Consider the following 26,386-nt stretch of genomic DNA (forward strand, 5'->3'; position numbering starts at 1 on the left):
TCCCAAGTACCTTATTCATGCTCCTGAATCCCACTCTGTACTTCCTAAATTCACTCCATTTGAACCCCTTCCATGATGTTCCATGGAGCTTTACTCCATTAGGAGTCAGATTTTTATTTTTTCCCTTCAACTTCTCACTTGGACGGAAATCCAGATTATACGACCTACTTACTCCACTGCCCTTTTCATGAAAATTCTCCTCCTGATCTATCTTATTTACTGAGTTAGAAGAATGAGAGATGCTATTTAATTTCCCACACTTCTGTTTTTCTCTTTTTCTCGTCATTTATAGTCCATGTCATACTTTCAAGGTCATGGCTACTGTTGTTCCCCACCTACTTAATTTATATATATATATATACTATAAAATGCATTTTCCCCAAATGATTACCTGGTTGTGTTGGAACTACCACAGAATTAGGAGTTTTCACCCCGTGGGCATGTATTGAGTAAGGTCTTGATGCCATATTCTTAAAGACAATTTTAACTCTGCCACCAACATATCCAAGAAGTTGTGGACCTACAAGGAAAGGAAAAGAAAGAACAGTTATTGAGGAAATTAAAATGCACAGAATACATTAAAATGGCATCGTGGCAAAGTACCACACACCTTCTTTGATGTGTAGCATATGAATTCTTATTCCCTAGTTTGCTTTCTGCCTGAGACTTTGAGACTTTAGAACCCAAACAGAATTAAGACTTTCCAGAAAATGATTTTCTTCAGAAATGGAGACTAATTGACTTCCTCTGATCCAAAGTTCTAGAAGACTTTTTCGAGACCCTAGGGGCCTCTGCAGGTATATAATCTGATCATAGATCATTTCCTTGTTCCTTCCTAGGAAGAACCTCTATCTCAAATTAGGAGCCACCCAAAAATCACTCTCTAGTTCTCTTTGCTCTGGGCTGTTTTTCCCTGAACTTATTAAGTGACCAGAAATCTCTTTTTTCTCTTGGTTGCTCTTCTTTCCTGGGAGAAATCTACTTCTTTTTTACTTGAAGGTTTAGTTTATTTAAGAAAAAAAAACAAACAAACAAACACAAGGATAATGGAGTCCATGGAAAACCCAGGAAGCAGGAAATAATGTATAGGTATTTCTGTTATTCATGGTCAAGTTTTCTTCTGGGACCACTTATCAGAAATTATTCATTAAAGCTAAAACTTTAAAAAAAATCTACCATTGAGATCACATGCTTCGCTTTTAGAAAAAAACAAAAATTAACCTCAAACCAACAAAAAGTCTTGAAGTACAATAAAATGCTATTTTCTGTGTCATTTAGAAGTATTGCATTCATCTTTGTTATTCAGTCATTCCCAACTCTTCAGGACTTCTTGAACTAGTTTTCAGGAAATCCAAGAGACTTAGATTCTCCCTGTCTTTGCAGAGACCCTCCAGCAATCATCCCTGATTCAAAGATAACTTCTCACTGCCCGCTATAGTGATCTACATTTTGTCTCATCTTTTGATATTGAATTAATGTCCTGGTTCTCCATATACACTTGGATCTTGTGTTCTTCTTGACTGGCTGCCCATTTCTTCTGAGAGTCAGATTTGGATCTTTGAAGAATAGTTAATGAATAGCTAGGTCCTTCCAGTGTTTCAGAAGATGGATTTTCTGGGGTGAGGGGAAGGGTTGAGGTTGGAGGGAAGGATAAATATTAACCATGACTCCCATCTGTGTGTAGCAATTTGAGGTTTGAAAATCCCTTTATGTTTATCTCATTTTATTCTCCTGACAACCCTGTAAGGTAGATGTATTATTATCCCTAACTGAGGGGAAGAGATTTCCTCAGGGTCACACAGCCAGTAAGTGATTTAGGTTGGGTCTGAGCTAGTCTTCCAGTCTAGTGCTCCATGCATTGCCCCTCGTCACTAGCCAAGAAGTAAACCTAATCAGCTATAAAGAATCAAATTGTAGTAGTGACACTAGACACCAACAGTCTTAGTTCTATTAATACTGAATGAGAGAATTATAATACTGTAATGATAAATGCAAGGCAGCTGGATGGCTCAGTGGGTAGAGCGCTTGGCCAAGAGTCAAGAAAACCTGAGTTCAAATCTAGCCTTAGACACTTCCTAGCTATGTAACCCTGGGCAAGTCACTTAACTTTTATTTGCCTTAATTTCCTGGAGAAGGAAATGGCAACAGGATCTTGATAAGAAAACCCTGTGCATAGACTGGTCTATGGGGTCATGAGGAATCAGGAGTGACTGAACAACAGCAATGATAAATGCAATTTTTCTAAGTAACAAAGAATACAGCATTTTATTGTACTTGAGAACTTTGGGATTAATTTATGGTTATTATTGTTGTTTTTAGAAAGAACTCAGTCATAGACTCTTTTTTTAAACCTTTAGATGAATAACTTCTGATTTATGGGACCAGAAATAATTAAAAACACACACAAAATTTAACTATTTCTATGAGTCAGTTAATAAACAATGAGGAATATTCTATTCTTTAGAGTTGTTTATGGTCCAATTTTTTACTAAAAACTCATGAATGAGAGTTTTGGATTCATTATCATGGCACAATACCTAGAATTCCCAAATGTTCTTCCTCTTCTTTTCTCTCTTTTGGAGTACTAAATGTACTATCAGTGTATTGACAGTACACAGCTTTCTTGTACTTTGAACCTATGAAGAACTCTTCTTTATCCAAAAACACATTGGAAACGCTTTAAAAAAAAGGAAAAATTCAGAATTAGTTGTCCCAATAATTTTTTGAAATAGAAGACAAATTTTAAGTTGTACAAGACTCTGTAAGGAATATAAATTTTGTATCTCCCCCAATACCTGCCTAGCAGTGTGCTCTGCACGTAGTAGGTACTTTACAAGTGTTTGTCAGCCAAGTTAATTATCAGCATAATCCTGAAAGAGAGGCAGGAACAACCTCTTCAAAAGCAATATGATAGCTGAGAGGATCCCTTGACTAAGCTTTGAGATATTTCACATATGAAAGAATCTGCAATTCTTTTTATATTTTCTCAATGCAACTCCAAGAATGGTACTTCTATGTTTTCTAAATACATCACTGATTTTTCAAAAGTCTAAATTTCCTTCCCTATGAAATAGTTTTGTCCTACCCTTTGTTTATTTGGCTCCTGCCTATCCAAGCATTCATTCTTTGTTCATTCATTATTTCAAAGATAATAAATAATACTGGACTTCCACTATCCAGGAATTTAGAATCGAAAGGTGAGACATGTATACAGATAAATAAAATATAAAGTAGAATTTTGTAGGCAAATAAGGAGAGTATAAATGAGACCATTCGAGAGAGAGAAATTCCTTCCCACTGGAGGAATGTTTGTACATACCATTTCCCTGGCCCCAAACAGCTTTTCATACTCAGTCTACTAAATTGTAGGAATTTAGGTTCATTTTTGATGCTTGTGAATGTGCATCATGAAATATAGTGGTTTTATTATTCAGTAGATTACACAAAAAATAAACTATTGATATTAGAATATAGATATTAGAATTGATATTAGAATTAGAATAGAGCCTTTCAATAGCCTCCCTTCTTTGTGAAAGTTTTGAAGTCTCCTATATTTCCTTTAGGCATATTTAGTTGTCTTTATTTGTATAGCTACTTTTATTAGATTGAATTTCTAAAGGGAGAGCCTTATCTTCTCATGTCCTTGACTACATCCCTAGAGCCTGTATAAGGAGACATAATTGAGATACTATTTGGTTCAAATGTGTCACTTGATGCAAAAATTTTTTGATACTTAAAACTGAAAAAGATGGTTATTTTCACTTCATACTTTTTGATTTTTTCTACATTTTTGTTATGAATATTCCTTGGTGGTATTCCAAAGACTTTTCAAAGAATGAGTGAAATAAAACATATGAGTCTACCTATAAGGATGGAATGGGTCAAATGATGCACTGGGCTTAATTAGTATACTAGATCAGAAATCAAGAACCTTGGCAGACTAGAGCACAAGACTGAATCTAATAAGATAAAATTCAAGAGGAGTAAAAGTAAAGTATTATAATACTTTACCAAAATATTAGTTCCACAAGTGCAAAATGAGGGCAGAGTGCCATGATTACATGAAAGTTTATTTGAAAAAGACCTAAAGGTTTTAAAGGACCAAGAGTTCAATGTGATATAGTCAAATAACAAGAACAACAACAACTAATGTGATCTTGGGTTAGATCTTAAGATTCTCGAGATTAATAGAGATATAGTAATAGATTCTGGGAATTAGGAAGTAATGGTCCTGCCCTAGATGTCTATGATAGATCTTGTCTCAAAGATGGAGTTTAAGAAAGACATCAACAGGCTGGAGAATGTCCAGAGGAGGGCAACCAGAATGAAATGAACTTGAGTCCATGTCATATGGCAATAGATTGAAGGAAGTCGGGATATTTAGACTAGAAAAGACAGCCAGACATGACAGCTTTCTTTAAGTATTTGATAGGTTGTTATGTAGAAGGTCAGATGTGCTCTGTTTGACTCCAGAAGACAGAACTAGATAGAGATTGCAAAAAGGCAAATTTGGGTTTGATATCAGGAAAAAATTTCTTAGCTATTAGTTCTATTCGAAAGTGGGATGGGTTACCTCAAGATGTGATGAGAACATCTAGTTTTCATCTTGGAGCTTTTCAAGCAAAGGTTGGATAAACATTTGCTAATCATGTTAAAGTTGAGATTCTTTTGACATCTGATTGGACTAGGAAACACTGATGTATTTCACAACTCCCATTCAGTGATTTTTGTGATTCTGTGTAGTGTTTTATACAAGTATAAAAAGTTTTGCTATTAAAAAACTTCAGTTTTAGGAGTGCTTTCAAGGAAAAGTCTTTTGTTCTTTAAAAAATAAACAATGTGAAGTCATTTGAGTTTCTTAAGGAAGAAGGAAAATGAATGAAATTGGTTTAAGGGAAAGAAGTAATTTTCACCTCTCAAGAGGGTGGGCACTAAAATCTTTTTGACTATTAAATTAATTGAGAGGTGTGCAATGTGGAATGGAATGGAACTCATATGCTTTTGATGACAGATTTGGCCAAAGGCAAGACTCATGGGTCAAAAATAAATGGAAATCTGGTTGACACACAAAATTTCATAGTAAGTAAAATGAAAATTTCCCTTGAAAGAAAGTGGGAAAAGACAAAGACCTAAAGTATAAGAGGAAGTAGGTCCCTAGAAGTTTAAAGCAATTAGAAAAATTCAATGTTGTACTTCCTTAAATGAAATATTATCTCCCAAGCAGTTAAAAGAATAATGCTTCTGCTCAAATTATGGGCCAAAGTTTGGAGTTGTCTGATTACTTGTGTTGTTCTTGTAAATTATGCAGTTCTTCTTCCCAGTCCCTGTTTGGGGAATAGTCCCATTCCACCTCCTTAGCAGCAATATAATAGACTTTCTCATGTAGATAGAGTGTTGTGTCAGCTGTAGACTTCTCACACTGTCTCACTTGATATTTCTGTTTCATGCCTCCTGTGTAGTGGTCTGTTGTTACGCACTCAACGTCAAAAAGTCCTGAGAGAGACAAATAATAATAATAATAATAATATTCACATAGTGAAGCCCATACTTATAGCAAGTAGCATATGACAAGAAACGTATGACTTGGTGTCCTACCTAATCAAAAGGTCATGCTTTTCATCAAAAAACAAAACAAAATAAAAACAACAACCCTTCCCTTATATCTTAAAATCAATATTGTGTATTGATTCCAAGGAAGAAGAGCAATAAGGGATAAACTGATGTTAAGTAACATGCCCAGGATCATAACATCTAGAAAGTGCCTGAGGTCAAATTTGAATGCAGGATCTCTCATCTCTTGGCCTGGCTCTCAACCAATAGAAATAACTAGCTTCCCCCTTTTTATTTCTTAAAAAATATTTTTTTTCCTGATTGTACATCAATATGATTTTTAATATTTGTTTTCTGACATTTTACAATCCATGCTCTCTCTCTCTCTCTCTCTTTCTCTCTCTCTCTCTCTTTCTTTCTCTCTCTCTCTCTCCTACTTCTTTCCCCTCCTCAAGAAAGCAGGTAATATGATATAGGTTCTCTATCTATTATCATATAACACATATTTCCCTGTTAGTCATGTTGTGAAATAAGACATATATTGCTTATACTGGAGAAAAAGCCATGGAAGAAAAAAGTGAAGAATGGTATGTTTCTATCTACATTCAAAATCTGTCTGTTCCTTGCGGTGTTTTGTCATGAGAGCCTTGGAGCTGTCCTGGATCCTTGCCTTGTTGATGATAATTAATTTTTATTTAAATTCTCTTTTTTTCCATTTATAGTTTTGGGGAGGGTGTTCCTTTTAAGGAGAAGGTAAAGCCCAGCCTCATTTCTTCCAGACCCCAGGTTTGTGATTCTCTCTCTATTTGAATGGCTATTTCTAGGACAAGAAAATTAGGTGACAGACACTAAGAGGATAGAACAATCAGCTCAGTGTCAGCTGAACACAGGCTAAGCATGGAGTGAGTGCTCTGGATCCTGTGCTATAAGCAGTGCCTTATATTTTTCAAAATGGTGATACTTTTTTTTTACTATGTGCATGAGTTATTATTTTTTTATCATTATTACTTTTTCTGGGCTACACACTGAAGAGAACATTGCAAGAGAGCCATCATCAACCCTCCCCCAGAAGACCAAGAGCCAGTTATTTGTGGATTTAATGGTGAAAAGACCTTCACAGAAACAAAATTGTAGGATCAAATGACTTTCATCTAACTCCATCAGAAGTGCCTGATTAAGTTTCCACTCTGATCTACTTACTGAATTGTATTAATTATGCAAAAGTCATATAAGTTTTGATTCCTCCAAGAAAATTGCTTCTTCTCTTTAAGGAGTTCTGGTGAAAGTCTCAATCAATCAAATAATAAAAGTCTTTATGAAATATGTGTCATATGCCAGAATTTGTTCTAAGTTCTGGGATACAAAGTCAAAAGTGAGCCCTCAAGAAGCTTACATTCTAATGTATATAAGACTTTTTCAGTTATAGACAAAATAAATACAAGATAGTTGGAGAAGGAGGGCATGGGCAATTATGGGGAGAAGTCTTATACAATGGGTGCAGCTTGAACTGAATCTAAAGGAAACCAAAGATTCCAAGCAATGGAAGTAAGAAGGGAAAACAGTTCAGGAATGAGAGCCAGTTAGTGCAAAGGCAAGGCGATGAGAAGAAACAGGTTGTGCCCAGGAAGAGTAGTAAAGTGTGGAAGGGAGTAATGTGCAAAGAAGCCAAGAAAGGCAGGAAGGGTACAAGCTGTAGGGGAGAGTTCATGCTTCATCCTAGAGGTAATATTTGTGATGCCACAGGGGACAGAGCATCAGGAAGACATCTTCCTGAGTTCAAATTTGACCTCAGACACTTATTTCGCTGTGTGACCCTAGGCAAGTCGCTTAACTCTGCCGCAGTTCCTCATGTGTAAAATGAATAGGAAAAACGAATAGCAAACCACAACATTTTGTCCTAAGAAAACTTTACCAAATGGAATGAGTCATGAAGAATTAGACACAACTAAAAATGACTAAAAACCTGGAAAAGTCTGAAAGGAATGGAAAGATGAGGATGTTAGCATAAAACTGTATCACGAGGGGGAACAGTTAGGAGGTTCAGTGTATAATGTGCCAGGCTTAGAGTTGGAAAGACCTGAGTTCAAATACTCTTCCTAGCGTCACTTGATCCAATTGCCTAGCCTTTGCTGCTTCTCAGTTTAAGAACTGATTTTAAAACAAAAGGTAAAGATTTTTAAAAATATATATGTTGCAAACACAATATGTTATAGCTGGGGGGAGGGGAAAACTGCATCTCCCAGCATGCGTCAGGGATTCCTTTTAGTTCCTGGTGTGGGATTGGTCTTGAATGGACCAATCCCATGCTAGGGGGACCACACCCCTATTTTCTGGCACGGGATTGGTCCTGAATGGAACCAATCCTGTGCATGGATAAGCCACGCTCCCCTACTTCCCGGCGTGGGATTGGTCTATAAATGGACGAATCCTGCCCCTGGGAGGGACCTTTTAATCTGAAACTGGGGACTCTACTTAATTTCGACTAGGGAACTCCTGTGGGTTTTTTTTTTCCCCTTTGAATAAAGTTTTTTGAAAAGAGATCAGAATGTCAGTTTTTCTTTTCGGTCCTGACAGTACCACACATAATCATCACGGATATACTCACCAGATGTACCCATTTTTAGTATGAAGGACTGATTAAGGTAAAGGATAGAATGAAACACAGGAGACACAAAGCAACGGAGTCCTACTGAGGTAGTTCCAGTTCCTCTAGAATCACTGAGAGGCTCTTGGGGAAAAGAAGTGACTCATCACTCCTGGTTTCTGGTCATAGTTTGGCAAACCAGACCTGGGGAATTCAGTAGAATAAAAGTTATAAAGAAGGGCAAGAATCAGAGATGTGAGTACTCACCTGCAGAGTCAGGTGTCATGAGGAGTGTAAGAGATGCCTGAGGGAACAGGTTTGCTGTGTCTTTCCGTTCTCCATTGGAGAGGAATGTGTTTCCTGCGAAGTATATCCCATGTATATCAGCCTCATTCCCAGCACTGAACAAATGCCACGATACGGTGTCTCCGACACACATTTCAAGCCCAGGCTGACTCCTGTACATGAATCCATTTATTGCTGAAAAAAAAAAATAGTGAGAATGAAAAGTCTATCCCAAACAGCTCACGTGGGTGTTGCTTCTACCTTTGTCATTTAACATCCCAGAATCAGCTCCTATTGATGCTAACTAAAGAGAACTCCTTCCTCCTCATTTCTGTAATAGGAAGAGGGTTTCTGGGAAAAGAATCACAGATGGTGGACTTCCCGGACAGCCCCAGGAACCAGATGTAGGTACAGAGCAATTTACACCTGGAGCTGAGGAACATGTCAAAGACTCTGCCACCACCCCATCGCCCATTTCTTCCTACATCTAATGGTCATCTATGTTTCCAGGTCACCTTCCTTAGCTATCACACACTGGGAATTCATTCACTGCTCCGACTGTCTAGGAGAAATGCTTTTTTACACCTCTAGAGATTTTAGAGCTGGAAATGAGGTTAGGTATCATCTAATCCAACTGCTTCAATAGACATATGAGCCTCAGAAACATCAGATAACACCCAAGACCTAAATATAGCTAGTTGCAGAATGAGAATTTGACCCAGATCCTTCACTACCAAATTGAGTGTTCTGTTAAATGATTATACCCTTCCAACTGTAAAGTCCAACAGTATCTTGGAGACAGTGTATATAATAATAATATAGTGTGTGCAATACTCACAGTATATATAATTATTACAATATAGTATATAATTAATAATTTAATAATAATAAAATAATATTTTATTATCCAAATTATGTCCTGGAACATAACTTCAAAAATCTACTACCTAAGAGCAGTCTTAAAATATATCCCTTCCCTCCCCCTCCTCTTATTTGGTATACTGATTTTTCCCATAATCCTTAACAAGGGGTGATCAGTATTGAACTGTAAGCTCAATAAGAATGTGGTCTGTATAGCTATCTCTTCCACATCATGACTTTTCTCATTGTGGTTTTGATGCACCATGGGTCAGCATAAGAAATCAAATGGAAATTTTTTTTTGGAATTTTTCTGGAAGCCTCAAACAACACACAAAGACCAGTAGATGATACAGAAAAAGTTTAGAGACTCAGAAATGCATAAAATGTATGTATTATAGTGTATGATACAAATGTATTTTACCTTTTATTACCATAAATATATGCAATTTCTTTTTTAAAGTTAATAAGTAAATAAGGAAAAAATTAAAGTTTGCAAAAAAAGAATGGGAAAGCTCAAAATTTTTATGCAGATTTCCCAACAACTGGGGGTCGGGCATCCCTAACCCCTCTCAATGTAGAAGGGATACTTGTATTTTCCTATAGGATGCAATCTTTAGTTAGCCTTTTGTGGATGCATTTCTTTTACTTATCAGGAATAATTAATAGTATATTTATGGCCTAATTTTTACATAGGTTGAAGTGATTAGAAAACAAAATGACTGTGAGATAACATAACATGGTGGCTGTTGTGCCTAGGAAGACGTAGAATCAAGTCTTATCTCTGAAATTTATGTGACTATTTTTATATCACTTCACTATAAACCTCAATTTTCCCATCTATAAAATTGGGAAAAGAATAATTCTTATACTTTTCTTACATGGCTGTAAGGTTTAAATGAAACAATGCATATATAGTGCTTTGCAGATTTAAAAATACCATATTAATACCAGTTATTGTTATATCAAATACTAAACTGAGTACCAAACAGAGTTACCCCAGGCTGTTTTTTTGAATCAATACAATCTGGTTTCAAATTAAACTAATCGGAAAAGTTGTAATTTGATCCAAAAAAAAACCATATTCTGTTTTGGTATTCAATCAACTCTATTAACTTAACACTCACAGTGCATCTTATTGGATTCTTGAAAATCAGCATCTTCTTTATCCACCTGGTCAGGTTCTTTTGTAAACATTCTGATATTTTCATCCAAGAACAGGCTTTCATTCTCATCAAATACTAGGGGGAATAAATAGAACTCCTTGTCTACACCTATCTGCAAAACAAAAGAGAAGAGGAAATAACCAATGAAGCTTGAGCAGAGGTCCTCAGGTAATGACATTTGTGTTGAGACAAGTAGCAAGGTGAATGTGTCCCATTTCAGGGTGTCCTAGAGCTTTCTGCAAACTGGGGCTCAGGACTGATGAAGGAGTTCCTTCACCACTAAAGCAGGAGTTCCTGACTCGGGGCCCATGGGTAGATTTCAGGGGTCCCTAAACTTGGATGGAAAAAATTATATCTTTATTTTCACTAACCTTGAACTTAAATTTCATATTTTCTTCAGTTATGAATATAGGCTACAAAAATCTTTTTGTAAAGACTTTTCAGCATGGAGACAACAAACATTATTTTGACTTTATCAGGCTGTCAAAGAGGTCAGTGACTTAAAAAAGGTTAAGAGACCCTACACTAGAGTTTCTCTTTTAGAGCAGATTTAAGGACTAGAGACACAATGAGCTTGCCCTATTAGTCCAAGCTGGAAACATTATGTCTTTCCTTGAATTTCTTTCTTTCTTTTTTTAAATTTTATTTTTTAATCCTATCTGTTGGTTCCAAGGCAGAAGAGTGGTAAGGGCTAGGCAATGGGGATTAAGTGACTTGCCCAGGGTCATACAACTAGGAAGTGTCTGACACTAGATTTTAATCTAGGACCTCCCATCTCTAGGTCTGCCTCTCAATCTGCTGAGCCACTATGATATTGGAAATTTGGGGATCCTTGAACTTATTTTGAGGTCCCTGTTCTAAACTTCCTATGGACATTTAGGACTCTTTCAAAACTACGTTTCTCATGATTCAACAGGCTTCCTGTCTTACATGGTGATGTGAGCCAATGTAAACAAGCTTAAATAGGGAGAACTTGATTGCTATGCTCTCTTTTCCTATGAAGCAGCTGGGGGGAAAGCATGGCGGGGCATTTGAATTAGATCTTAGCAGGCACATGTTTTTTTAAATTATCAATATGGCTTTAAATAAAACCCTAATATTTTTAAATATATCCTATATTAATTTTATTTGTTACACCACCCAGTTGTCCCCATCCTCCTTGAATTTCTCATAATTCCTTTGTATTTATTTTCTAATTTATATTATAATTATTTGAGTCCATGCCTTTCCTATTCTACTTTTTTTTTGTAGGCTCTTCGAGGAGTGAGATCAAGGCTGGGGGACAGGGAAAAGAGTGTTGACTCTTAAAGTCAAAAGACTTGCATTCAAGTTCCTCCTTTGGTGCTTACTACTTATGTGACCCCAGCCAAGTCACTTAATTTCTCTATGACTCAGTTTCCTTATCTGCAATCCTAGGACTTTGGAGAAACCTCTTAATTTTACTAGGTTTCAGTTTTACCATCTGCAAAATGAGGAGATTCAATTTAATGGCCTCTGAGATCTCCTTTTAGCTCTAAATCGATGAACCTGCGAACACTGTTGGAGTACAATAGCAAACATTTCTTAAATCCCTAACATGAGAAATCAGGGAATTCTAGGTCCAGAGGTGGAAGAGGTCTTCGAGACCATCTAATCCAAACCCATTATTTTACAGATAGGCAAACTAAGGGTAAAAGAGATTCTATTACCTGCCCAAGCAGGTCACAGAGGTAATGGGTCAAATTTTGACCCTAGGTCCTTCAACCTACTTCACTGTGCATTTGTCAAAGGGCTTCATAAAACGTTAAACTTTATATAGATGTGAGCAATCTAAATTTTTTTTCAGTTGAATTGAAGTCAACCTGTTTACTGGATAAAGTTTGATTTGCCAATAAGACTCTCTGATTCCTTTTGGTGAAAGGAAACGGATAGACGAATGTGTTCTATTAATTAATCTAATAATCAATAAAAATCTGTTGTTGTTTAGACTCTTCATGACCTCATTTGGCGCTGTCTTGGCAAAGACACTGGAGTGCTTTGCCATCTCCTTCTCCAGCTCACTTGACAGATGCCTGTTATTTATGTAGCGCTGTCCCAGGTGCTTGGAAGACAAACACAAAAGGAAGTGTGCTGGCCTCAGGAAGTTTACATTCCAACAAAGGAGGCAACTGCAGATGCAAATATTTAGAATGACAATGAATTTCCAAAGCAGACATAATGCCAAGTAATGTTGGGCTGAGGGGGCAGTCAGGTACTAAGATAACATGCATAGGGCATGGGAAGAGACTAGAGTAAATGTCGAATAAAAGGTGAGAGCACAGAAGGGAAATAGACTTCTTATCCTTACGTATTTCTTAAATTAAGAGATAAAAGTTTAGATAAGTCAAGATTAAAGGGAATTATGGAACAGAGCACTTGTTATAAATAAAAATTATTCAGAGATTCATGGATGGAGAGAAAGAGGAAAAGAGAGAGAGACAGAGACAGAGACAGAGAGAGGAGGAGGAGAGAGAGACAGAAAGAGACAGAGAGATAGAGACAGAAGGATGGAGAGAGAGCAAGTGCAAGACAGAGAGAGGCAGACAGAGACAGAGACAGAGAGACAGAAAGATAGAGACTTAGAGGCAGAGAGAGATGGAGAGAGAGAAAGAGAGCAAAAGTGAGTGAGATAGACAGAGACACAGAGAGACAGAGAGAGAGAGTCAGCCCAGAGACAATTCAAGAGACCAGTCTGGAGAAAGAGAGAGGAAGCTCTCAGCTTCTTATGTCCACTTTTCAAAACTAGCTCCTCCTGCTCCTAGATCACAGGCCAACGGCTTTCAAAGGTCTGCCACATGCTGCGTCAGGATGCTGGCACCGATGCTGAGGAATGCAGGGGACACTGTGCTGGGATGCAACATCAGACAAGTGACTCTGATTCTTGTGCTGATCCACTAGGGCGAGTCACCCAGGACTGGACTGGGTTAGAGGTCTCCCAGATAATTTTACTTCACATACACTCAAACTGTCTTTTCCTATGCTTTATTGCCTAGTCTTTTCAGTTGTCTTTGATTCTTCATGACCCCATTTTGGGGTTTTCTTGGCAAAGATACAGGAGTGGTTTGCCATTTCCTTCTCTGGTTCATTTTACAGATGAGGAAACTGAGACAAGCAGGGTTAACTGACTTGCCCAGGGTCACACAGCTAGTGAATGAATGAATCTTCTTGACTTAAGGCCTGGTACTCTATCACTGAGTTAAAGGACTTTTTTCCTTTTCCTTTTTCTTTTTTAATTTTTCTTTTCAATATTTCCCCCTAGTTACCTATTTCATGGTCTTTCCCTCTCCCCCAAACCCCTCTAGCCCCACTTAGCTGACGCACAATTCCATTGGGTTTTACATGTATCATTGATCAAGACCTAATTCCATATTATTGATAGTTGGACTAGAGTTATTGTTTAGTGTCTACATCCCCAAATAATATCCCCATCATAAAGGGCTATTTTCTAATACCAGTTTTTTTTTTTTTGCGCTTGACTTCTGTCCAGGCTTCCAGCTCCTCACTAGTGGATGCTTTGTCTTTCTCCTTTCTGCTAGTATAATGTGGCTATTTGGCCACCAGTGAGGAAGAGAAAGCAAATCAACATTTCTGTGGTAAATTTTTCCAAATGTAAACAAAAATAACTAAATCTGCAAACTATAGATTGTCAAGCCCAAAATGAATGTTATTTTCCTGTTTGGGTAATAATTTTGTTTCCGTAATGCAATAGGTGATATGATTTGTATTGGGTCACAATTTAATCTGATTTAGTATAACCCAACCTTATGGAATAAATAATCCAGATTTCATGGAAAACCTTATTGCCAACATTCTTTGGAAAAAGCATATTTGAAAGAAGATTACAGAATCAGAGGGCTAGAGCTCTGAGGTTTCTCAGAGACTATCTGGTCTAGCTACCTTCATTTTACAGATGAGGAAACTGAGGCTCAGAGAGATAAGGTGAGAAAAGCTGAATACTACTTTAAAACTTAAAGGATCTGTGTGAGGTAAAATATCTAGGGGACCTCCATCCCAGCTTTCAGGCCCCCCAGTAATTCAATGCAGTAGGCATCAGAGTCATGTGTCTGAGGCCAGTATCCCTCAGTTTCCCCCAGCTTCCTAGGCATCAGCATCAGCATCCTGATGCAACGTGGTCATGGAGGGAGGAACCGACATTTCGAAAAGCCAGATTGGGAAGCTGAAGAGTTCTCTTTTCTGGATGGGACTTGAACTAATTCTCTTTGGGCTGACTGTCTCCCTGAACCCTCTTCTTTGAGTTCTGTGGCTACGATGGAGGATTGGATTTTTACCTAAAGTTAGAAAGGCTGAAACCTATTTCTCTCTTTCTCTCTCTTTACTAATAAATGCTGATAAATCTAGTAATAAGCCTCCAGATTAATTTTTATTTATAGTGGATCTATGATTTCTAAGTTGGCACACACTCTCCATCAACATAGATGGTAACTCTTCCATTCATTGGTAGATAGTCTTTGTGGGTTTCTCTAATCCAAAACTTATCACCTGTAGACAACTCCCTGGTAATGAACTTCCCTGACCTTGACTAGGTTTGTCTTTGGATGATAGTGTGCCCTCAGGGTCCTACTTGAAATCTTTCTAGTTTGTTACGATATGCCAGAATTTGGGCTCTGCTAGAATAATCTCCTAGAACTTATAATGACATGGAGTAGTAGGATTTTAGAGGAGGAGCCACATAATACTTGTGGCAAGTTTTGGAAGGAAGATATAAACCCTAGAAGAATTCTATCTTTTGGCTAATATTGATTGTAAAAGATGATTGAGGATAACAGAAACAATCCCAAAATATATATTGAAAATTTATGTATATATATCATATATATATATTTTATATATTGAATATTTATTTTGGGATTTTCAATTTGATATATATTGAAAACTAAGTGATTGTCTTATTGAAGAAGGGCTAAGCAAATCTGAACGTAAAAGAAAATTACAATATCATAAGAAATGACGAAATGGACAATTTCAGAGGAAAGTGGGAAGACCTCTATAAACTGATGCAGAGGAAAATTTCTACAATGATGACAACAGTATAGAGAAAAATAACTTTGAAAAATTTCAAGTGAAAAGTTGCTTCTCAATGAATATTCTTAAACATGAAGGGGACCAGGAAAAAAAAAAAGAGTTTACCCTGGAAGTTTGGTGGAAGCCATTCTTCTCAACCATAGAAAATCACAAAAGCAAAATTCATTATTAGTCAGTTTTGTTAAGTTAAAAAACTCACATATTTAAGAGAAAAGATTTTAGAACTTTTATCAGTGTGGTTAATAAAGCCCTAGTTTAAAAGAATGAAACTCAATCACACTATTTACCATCTGACAGAAGTGAATTTAAATTCATAATTTAATATATAAATTAAATTTAATTACATTTAATTTATAATTTGATACATTTTTGGACATAGCTAATGTGGAAATTTGTTTTGCTGAAATATATCAATATGTATTGTATTTAAAAAATTTCTAAAAGAGACAGGTTAATAAAAACACTCATTACTTGAAAAATAAACATAAATTAAAAAAAGAAAACTGAGAAATTAATAATAATCTCATAGGGACATTAATTTATCACCATAGATAGAGTCTTTATGAGTATTTAGTCTAATTCCCTCATTTTATAAATGACAAAGCTGAAGTCCATAGAGATTAAATGACTTGCTCAGGACCACAAAGGAGGTCAATAACAGAACTCAGATTTGAATCCTAATCCCCTGATTCCAAATTACTTATTCTCTTCATTGCTCCCTGTTACTGCCTTATAACTTACCTGTCTACCCTTGGTATCCAAACTTCCTTTTCTACATATGATGAGAGGACCAACAAGCCCAGTAAACATGTCTTTAATGGGATCTACACCAGAGTAGTACATCTTGGTTAAACAGTTGGGATCACTGTAGGTGGGTCCCACTCCATCTGGGACAGTCCATTCATAGGTAAACTTTGCTTTGGGTTCCACATGTGAGGAAGGAGAAGGAGTAGAAGGAGAGCCTAAGACAAAATAACATCAAGAGGGTTGAATGGTTATTCCAGACTGCAGTTGCAGCATAGGCTATGTCCATTCTCTAGTGACTCTCTTCTGGGCTCTGTCTTTTGGATGAAAATGGATGAGAACCTTAGAGATCATCTGGGGGATTGGGGGCTAACTTTCTCATTTTAAATATGGCTAAACGATTTTTGGCATGTCTGAAAATGTAGTCTCATCCTCCAACTTGAGTCCACCCTCTTTCTGTTAGGAGATCACTAATAAAAAGTGTTAAAACAGTATAGAATATTGGGAAAGGGATTCCCATTCCATTAGTGGTTGTATTTTCTTAACAGAACCCTGATCTGGTTATTTAACCTAGCTAGAAAATGGATTAAAACTATTTATTAGCACAGAATGGACACTTCATAAATAGTGACGAATAAGGGGCTATTACTCACCTCCATGGAATGAATTATAATGGGATCCTTCATTATGCTTGGTAAATCTCACACCAGTTGATTGAATGCTGAGAGGAAAGGGACTCTTATTTAAAAAAGTAACTTTGATGGTATCTCCGACTTCTGCCCTAATCACAGGACCTAGAGTTAAACAAAGAGTGAATTTTCCTCCGTTGCCATGTTAATTATATGAAGAAGATACGATCATTTCCCTGGCAACTCCTGTCTTCCTTCCATTTACTGGTATTTAGTATGTATGTGTTATTAGCAAGCACTGATAAATGTTTGGTAATTGATTCTTTTCCTAATTCTCTTTGAAAGAAATAGGACTGTCTATGACAGTGATTCCCAAAGTGGGTGCCACCACCCCCTGGTGGGTGCTGCAGCGATTCAGGGGAGCGGTGATGGCTACAGGTGCATTTATCTTTCCTATTAATTGCTATTAAAATTAAAAAAATTAATTTCCAGGGGACTAAGTAATATTTTTTTCTGGAAAGGGGGCGGTATGCCAAAAAAGTTTGGGAACTACTGATCTATGATATAAACAGTGAAGTCCTTTCATCTCACGTACAGGTGGCAGATGGTTTGGGGGGTGCCCACTTTGACACAACCTTTATTTTGATGCTATTAAATTAAAAGAGATAAATTCAATGCCTCAATAAGTCAAACTAATTTTCAAACACATGCCCAGAAAATTCTTTTAGGAGGACAAACTGTTCTCCTAATCCATGGCTACTCTGTTATTTTTTTTAAACACTTACCTTCTGTCTTAGAGTAGTAACTCTAAATCAGAAGGTCAAGGGATAAGGCTAATCCTTCATTTTCAAAGGCATGTGTCCTGCTGACCAAAAGCATTGTCTGTAAGTGAAGGATAACCCTTGGGCAGGGGAAGAGTAATGCCACTATTATTAATATCTGTAGTTCAGTTTTACAACATATTGCCCAACACATAATGAATTAAATTAGTGAATTGGACAAAAATTTGTCAGGGGAGGGGAGGAGGGATAGGAAATCACCAATACCTCAATATCTTTGTAACTTCATTGATATGAAACACTGAATCAGTAAGCATTTATTAAGTACCGACTCCATGTCGGGCACTGTGCTAAGCACTGGGTATTACCTCTAATGATGCCAATGACAACCCATCCATGCAGGCATTTAGCCCATCCTGTTTGACTCTTTGATGGTGTCTTTGTATTAAAATTATTACCAAATGTCTATCCTTGAAATAAGCCTTAACTTTTGTTGATTTGGAGTTTTCTTTTCCTTGTACCCACGTGATTGGCTAAACATGGAACCAATAAATAATTTATGGCCAGGAGAAATATTTTAGTTTCTTATTTATTTTGATTTTGAGTATTTTCCCATAGTTACATATTTCATGTTCTTTCCTTCTCCCCCAAACCCTTCTAATCCCCCTTAGCCGACGCACAATTCCACTGGGTTTTACATGTATCATCGATCAAGACCTATTCCATATTATTGATAGTTGGGCTAGCGTTAAATATTTTCATTTCTAAAGAGTGCCCACAACCCTTGAAAAGAGCGATGAGGGTTCGCTTCTGCAGAACATATGCTGAAATATGATGAGCATGAACCATAAGATGAGCATGATTCTCTCCGGCAAGAATGCCAGGCAGTTTTATGAAACGTTCTCTATTTTTCTTCTGTTTAGTGTTGGAGAAATAGCAGAGAGTGATAGTGATGGGGGAAAAAAAGAAAAAAAGGAAAGGAATGTCAATGAAATGTAAAAAACAGCTTCATAAGAGAGCAGAAGAAAATTCAGAAGGGGGACAAACAGAAGCAGAGAAGTTTTGTTATGACATTGTTAAATTGAATATAAATTTAAAAAGAAAACCAATTGTATGGAAATTCATATTTATATTCAATCCTTTTTTTCTTATTTAATATTCTTCACTTTCCAGACTTCCCTGTACAACCTTCTTACCCTGGAGATCTCTCTCTTCTGATTGTTGAGTTCTTGGTCCAAGTCACCCCTTTGCCATGCTCCCTTTGTTTCCAGCTCTATTCCTGACTTTCTAGACATTTCCACCTGCTCCTCAGAAGCATTTTCCGCTTTCCTCCTTCCCAGTTCCCTAGAGTATGCTGCCTTTTCTCATTAGAAAGTATGGCCCTTGAGGGATATGGATTGTATTTTTTTGTTTCTTTTTCAGTGCTTTGAATGGAGCTTTGTGGATGCTTGGATAAATACACTCACTTTCTATAGATCTATATCTTTAACTATACCCACAACTATATCTGTGTTGTTGCTATTGTTCAGTCTTGTCTGACTCTTTATAACCCCATTTGGGGGTTTCTTTTTTTTTGTTATCCCATTTTTTTAACCCTTAACTTCTGTGTATTGGCTCCTTGGTGGAAGAGTGGTAAGGGTGGGGTTATCCCATTTTGTTTTATTTTATTTTATTTACTTTTTATTTATTTTTTGGAATATTTTAGAATATTTTTAGAATATTTTATTTATTTTTTAGAATATTTAGAATAGAATCATAGTTACATGATTCATGTTCTTTCCCTCCCCTTGGGGGTTTCTTGGTAGAGATACTGGAATGATTTGCCATTTCCTTCTCCAGCTCTTTTTATAGATAAGTAAACTGAGGCAGATAGAGTTAAGTGACTTACTCAGGGTCACACAGCTGGCAAGTGTCTGAGACCAGACTTGAATTGAGGGACAGACCTCCATTCATTGTGCCACCTGGCTACCCAAGGATAATTAGTAGGGTCACACAGCCAGCAAGTATCTGAGGCCAGATTTGAACTCAGGTCTTCCTGACTCCAGGCTGGACACTATTCACCACATCACTCAACTGTCCTATTTATATCTATATCCATACATATATCTATTATCTAATCTGTATCTCCATCTACAACCATATCTAGATCTATCTATCCTTTGTAGATTGGGATGTTTCATGTTTGTTAAGTTCATCATAAAAAATAAATGAAAAAGAAAAGGGAATAAACAATCATTAACTTGGGATCATTGAAAGAGTACTGGAAGGCGTCACAAAATTAAATGATTGAGTCCAGTGGTGTCAAACTCATATAGAAACAAAGGCCACTGGCCTGTACCTAAAGATCCCTGCATATTAATTTGTAGTTTTCTATTGACTTAGAAAACTACAAATTAATATTTTCTACTTTTATATATTTTGTTAAATATTCCCCAATTACATTCAATTTGATTCGAACAACCCTTGTTGGTAGTGTTACCAGCTGTGCGTGGCTGAGGGCTTGTGTCTGACACCTCCCGTCCAATCCTCCCATTTTACAGATTAGAAAACTCATGTCTATGTTAGAGATTAAAGGCGATTTGACCAAAGCCACGTGGGTAGTAAGTAAGTAAACTTGGATCCCTCATTCCAAATCGAACGCTTTTTTTTACAAAAATCTTCTTGACCAGACTTACCTAAAATTCCCATGTGTTCCTCTTCAGGGAGTCTGTCTTTGCGGTGGGTGAAGGTGTCATTTGTGTATTCGTGGAAAACCAACTTTTTATAACTTCCTCCAATTCTATTGGTTCCTTGTTTGAAAAATACCTCCGAGGAGCTGTGCAAAGAAATCGACAATGAACCACCGCTTCGGGATCAAAGTCGAGAATCAAGAAGAGCAAAAAATTCAAAGGGAAAAGAAGACTGTCCTGGAGGTAAAGACCACCTTGTGGGTTGATTAGAATTTTACTAAAATTTTAGCTTTTGCAATTTCCATAACAAATAAACAAAAATGTATTGGTACCCATTAAAGAGATTTCCAACTGATGGAAAGGCAGACTGACATAGGGGCTGGACGCTTGACCTGGCTTTAAGTTCCATGTCTCACACTAACTCTGTGACCCAAAGGACCTTCCATCTAATTTCTCTGAGTCTCAGACAACTCTCTATGATTTGTTTATTAAGTAAAGGTATCTTATTGGAAGAGGGAGTTCACTTGCTGAGGAAAAGAGGTAATTAGTGTTTGTTATTTATACATCAACAACAAACAAGAGGGAAAAACGAAGCATTCAAATGTAATAAATAATAATTTTTAAAAAATCACTAGTATCTGGATAACATTCACTACATGCCATACACTTTATAAATAGAATTTCATTTTGTCCTTACAACTTTGTGAGGTAGGTGATACTATTATCCTTCTTTTACAGTTGGGGAAATTGAGGCAAACAAAAGTTAAGTGACTCGCGCAGGGTCACAGAATTATTAACTGCCTGAATCCAGATTTGAACTCAGTTTTTCCCTGACTTCATGCCAGCACTTTATCTACTGAGCTACCTAGTTGCCTGTAAGGACCATTAAAAAAAACAACCATTGTCTTTATTGTGGTGATATCACTAAAAGATTTGGGGAGTAAACACTTCTCCTGAAAAGTTTAACCTGTCTTTTTTTTTTAATTTTCAAATATTTGGTTATTTTGAAAATTCTATTTTGACATAATTGGAGTTTTAAAAAAATAATTCTTTGTATTTTGTTTTATGCACTTAAAAATACTGTTCTGAAAAGAGGTGCATAGACTTCACCAGACTGCAGCAGAAGAGAACAAAGACACAATATAGCTAAGAACTTGGGGTAGTGGAATAAGCCCTTAAATTGATGTCAGGGCACCTGGGTTCATAATTTCAGCTTTTCAGCTTCACTTTCCTCAGCTATAAAACAAGGAAAATTGAGCTAAGTGAATCTCTAAGGATTCTTTCAATTCTAAGCCTATGATTTCTAAAAGCATAGTTAGCATCATATGTTTCTGCTTCAGGCACAGTCCTGAGGCAAGCAAAAGACTAGATGAGATAAAATGGTGAAGCTCTCTCTGCCCTTACAGAGCCAATGCAAATTCTTTCATTCTGGAGAAGGTAGGTTCATGCATTAAACACTTCTTGCCTGCCTCCTTTAGTATGTCTCTGCCCTAAAGAATGTGGGGAATGTAAATATTAGAAAGGTACAGGATCTGTCCAGAAAGGGAGTACAATCCAGTAGGGATCACAAGATGGAATGTGGTGGTGCTACAAGAGATTTATTAAAAGAGAGTTCAGAGGAAGGATTTTTTTCCCAGATGATGGAGAAGTGGAGAAGACACCAGGCAGGGATTATATGTGAATTGGGTCTGGAAAGAAAGGTAAGATCTTGGCAAAGGGAAAAGGTATTCTAGGTGAAGAGACAGCTTTGGAGAAAACTTTATAGCTTTGTTTGAACCAAGTGGAGGCACCAGACCTGTTGCTTAAAGACCAGATCCATTTCATGTTTTCTCAGGACCTAGATTATGTTGACTAGTCAGATCAGAAGATTAATAGAAGCAATGTAATCCCTGTTTTACATCTCAAGCATTCCACATGTCTTATCTGAAAACTTGCCGCCATGCTGGCCAATCTCCTACCTCTTTTCAGAATAAGATTTTAAGTGCATAAAAGAAAATACAAAGAAATTATTTTTTAAAATCCAATTGTGTTGAAATACCAATTTTCAGAATAACCAATGATTTGAAATGCAGTTTTTAACTAAATTTTTCTAACTAAAGTCTAAATAAATTTTTAACTAAATTAAGTAATTTCTAGCTAAGTTAACTAAATTAAATATTTCAAAATAAGCCCAAATCTCAAGATTACAGATATCAGGTTAAGTCTTATTTCTTGTTCAATTGTTTGAATCCTCTACACTGTGTAACTTATAGACCTTGGGCTTTGAAAAGGTTTTTTTTTTGCCAAGAAAAGATGCCTTCAGAAAATGGTAAAGTAGGATGATAGTTTTTGAGGCTATCTAATACAACTCTTTTATTTTAGAGATGGACTGAGTAGAGAGGTTGGCAACTTGTCTAATGTTATATAGCAACTAAGTGGGTGAGGTGCGATTTGAACCCAAGTCTTCCAGGCTCCAGTTTGGTGTTCTAGACACTATTCAAAACTATCCAGTTTGGCAAAAGCTTAGAGTTTTGGAAGGGACAAAGTGGTTGCTAAGACTAAATGGTTAATAAGTATTTGTTTACTGAATGATTATAAGATTTTAGTAAAATTTTTACTGGATTCTTAGCCATGGGAAATCTACTGTCATTAAAGTTGTTTTTTTTTCCAGAAAAATAAATCATTCGATTTAATTGTTACTTTGTCACATTTTTGGTTTACCAGGCATTTTTAGAACTTCTCAACATAAGATCATGTTCTTATGTAATTTCTTATACTTCAGTTCTCCAATGGAGCTAGAATGTTATAAATATGGATATTTTCTCCAGTGATGCAGATCCCAACCCATCTATACTGATTAGTAAGAGTCCTGTCCAAGAGTGTGCTGGAGTCAGCTGGTGCCATCTTAAACTAGCTCATAAGAGACAATTTAAAATTTCACTGTGTGCACTTATACCTCAGAAATCAGCAAAGCTGCATATCAAACCTTGATTTATTGCTTTTTGATTATTTGGACACAAAAAGTGATGAATAGAATTGTAATGAGGCAGATTAAACTGAAAAATGTGTCATAGTATACTTTTTTGGGAAAGAAAGCTGGTAGTTAAACATTTATCAACATATCCCTACTCCTGTTCATATTCTTACATAAATTCACCTTTCCAAAGGGAAAGCAGAAAGCTCTCCCTCAATTCTCTTGATATCTAAGGATCCAAGGTTGTGAAGAATGAATTAAGTATAAATAAAAGTAAATGCCATAAGTCAGAATAAACTCCTTCCCTCTAAACTGATTCTTTAAATTTTTTATCCCAGTTAAAAACATATCAATATGTTTATGCTGAATGAAGCTTTAAAATTTTTTTCTTTATTTTATTCCAGTAACAAATCTACACATAAGTTTTCCTAGGTTACATGATTTAGGTTGTCTTCCTCCTCTCTCCCATAACTGACAAGCAGTTCCACTGGGTTTTACATGTATTATCACTCAAAACCTATTTCCAAATTGTTGAATGAACCTTTTAATAAAAGTGATATTATCACTGGGGGTGGGATGGAATAAATTTCATGATATTCAGCATTTATTCTGAATTACCTTCCTGGTGCATCTAAGTCTTCAACAGAAGGAGCATAATTCCAGATAATTTCCTCAGCTGCAATGTAGTAATGTCTAATATTTTGCCCATCGACATTATCATTTGAAGGTTTTTTGCAATCTTCCACCTGGAAAAAGGCCTTCAAACCAGCTAAAAACCAGAAAAGTAGGTTGTGATTAAGGAGACAAAAGAGCATCAACCTTTTTTATGATTCCAACATACCCCCCCCCCTTGTCCTCACCTTGGCATCAGAGAAAGCAAGGAGTCAACATTTACAGAATCTCTAAGTTCTGGATTTTGGCATCATAGGGAGAAAGCTCACCATGGGACAAGCCAGTTAATGTTTGAAAAAGATGCTCATTGGAAGAGATGGATGGAAAATGTGGTTCTAAAGAAAAAAGTATGACTAGAATGCCTCAGAGTGAGGATGGGGAGGAAAAGAATCTTCTTGGGTCATCACTAGGAATTTTGGTTCCTAGAGCAATTGAGGATTTAGGAAGGATAACCTTAGGACATTGTTATATGGTGGGAAGAGGAAGGGGAGGCAGAGACCCAAAACCCAACTGATGAGAAGGCCACCATTCAAGAGATGGAGTTAAAGTTCTGGCCATGTGTGTTGTGGCTGCAATGGGAGAGGACGCAAAGTCATTGAGTAGCTTCTTTATTTTAATTATTCTTGATAAATAGGCATTAAGCTACATTGTTTTTATGCTTCAGAAGGAGTGAGAAGGCTGTGAATACCCAACAGATTTGGGTGTCTTTGGGAAAAGTCCTTATTGTACAAATCACAGAAGATTTTGATAAGAAGTGGCAGTCATCAAAGATTAGGGTAATGTTCAACTGGAGGAGACAAGTAAACAAACTAATAAATATAAGATAATTTGAGAAGGAGAGGAGAACTAATTTCTAAAGTGATCAGCAAAGGTTTTCCACAAGAAGAGGCATGAATTGAATCATGAAGGAAGATGGAGTTTCTAAGAAGCAGAGTGAGGAGAAAGTGTATTTTAGGCATCAAAGATAGACTCAACAAAGTTTTAAAGGTTCAGGAGTGGGAAATTGAATAGTGAGTTCCACGAACAGCAAGTGATCACTTTGGCTCAGATAGAGGGGAATGATATTAAATAAGTTTGGAAAAGTAATCCAGAACCAGAAGTAAGCAACTTGAGAGTTAGAATCATTTCTTTCTTTGTATCCTCAATCCTTGGCACTTTTCAGTTCAGTTGTTTTTCAGTCATGTCTGACTTTTCATGACACCATTTGTGGTTTTCTTTTTTTTTTTAATTTTTTATGCCCTTAACTTCTGTGTATTGGCTCCTAGGTGGAAGAGTGGTAAAGGAGGGCAATGGGGGTAAAGTGACTTGCCCAGGGTCACCCAGCTGGGAAGTGTCCAAGGCGGGATTTGAACGTAGGACCTCCCGTCTCTAAGCCTGACACTCAATCCACTGAGCTACCCAGCTGCCCCCCATTTGTGGTTTTCTTGGCAAAGATACTGGAATGGTTTGCCATTACCTTTTCTGCTTAATAAATGAGATTTGATTGATTAATTATGGAGGTTTGTAAGTGCTGAGCTGAAGAGTTTGGATTTTATTCTAAAGGCAACTGGGAACCATTTGAAAAGGAGCGTGATATGTTCAGACCTATGCTGCAGAATGATTATTTTGACAACTATGTGGAGGATGGATTGGAAGTGAGAAGGTCGAGAGAATCTGGAATCCACGAGTCTCCTGAAGAGGCTGCTGTAGATATCACTTCAATATTATTAATAGCATTAATACCAAAATGAAAGTAAAGACAAATAATTAGCTAAGGTAGTCTTGGATTTTAATGTTAACATCAATAAAATATCAATGGCTATCTTTAATATTTTGATCCCCTATTGTTTGGGACAGCTGCATTAACTAAATTATAACTTCAGGTAGCCAGCAAAGAAAATTTTCATATAAAGTTTGAGATTTCCTACCTTTCATATGTTTGAAATTCTGACAGCTAAGCAGCCATTCTCCTGGGTTCTTTGCCACCATGAAGGCATCAACCAGTGTGGCAGGGAATAGGTTGATGGTATCAACTCGATGATTCTTATTAGTCAATACTTGTCCATGGAAGAAAACTGCATGCACATCAATTTCGTTGCCCATGCCGAAAAGGTACCAGTTTACCCTGTCTTCTGCACACATGGTGAGACCTGGGAGGCTTCCAAAGGCATAACCATTCATAGCTGGGGGTGAAAGGAATAGAGCTTTAAGTTCATAGGCAGTGATTGGTTCTAAGCTATATGGCAATCAATGAATGAGAAAAACATTGGACAAGAAAAAATATATATTGAATCCATTTTGACATATATGGTTCATTCCACATGTGGATACTTTGCATAGGAATTTCACAGGTCATAACCTTCCTTGAAATTTAGGGTAAGTCCAGTCAGTAGATAGAGGTCCTTCCTTCCTTCCTTCCTTCCTTCCTTCCTTCCTTCCTTCCTTCCTTCCTTCCTT

The 26,386-nt window shown here is 36.8% G+C and overlaps 1 protein-coding gene across 1 annotated transcript in view; it reads right to left on the bottom strand.

Annotated features, from left to right (window-relative positions):
• LOC123242778 (ceruloplasmin) overlaps positions 1-26,386 on the bottom strand; it is a 118,931-nt gene that overhangs the window by 13,994 nt on the left and 78,551 nt on the right. Inside the window, exons 7-14 of the mRNA XM_044670846.1 lie at positions 20,332-20,471; positions 16,902-17,042; positions 16,242-16,466; positions 10,405-10,551; positions 8,402-8,614; positions 5,283-5,493; positions 2,538-2,677; positions 392-520 (exon numbers count right to left, since the gene is read on the bottom strand). Coding sequence (XP_044526781.1) covers positions 392-520; positions 2,538-2,677; positions 5,283-5,493; positions 8,402-8,614; positions 10,405-10,551; positions 16,242-16,466; positions 16,902-17,042; positions 20,332-20,471 — 1,346 coding nt within the window. The remainder of the gene's footprint in view (positions 1-391; positions 521-2,537; positions 2,678-5,282; positions 5,494-8,401; positions 8,615-10,404; positions 10,552-16,241; positions 16,467-16,901; positions 17,043-20,331; positions 20,472-26,386) is intronic.

The sequence above is a fragment of the Gracilinanus agilis genome, chromosome 3 (genome assembly GCF_016433145.1).
Source record: "Gracilinanus agilis isolate LMUSP501 chromosome 3, AgileGrace, whole genome shotgun sequence".
Lineage (NCBI taxonomy): Eukaryota > Metazoa > Chordata > Mammalia > Didelphimorphia > Didelphidae > Gracilinanus > Gracilinanus agilis.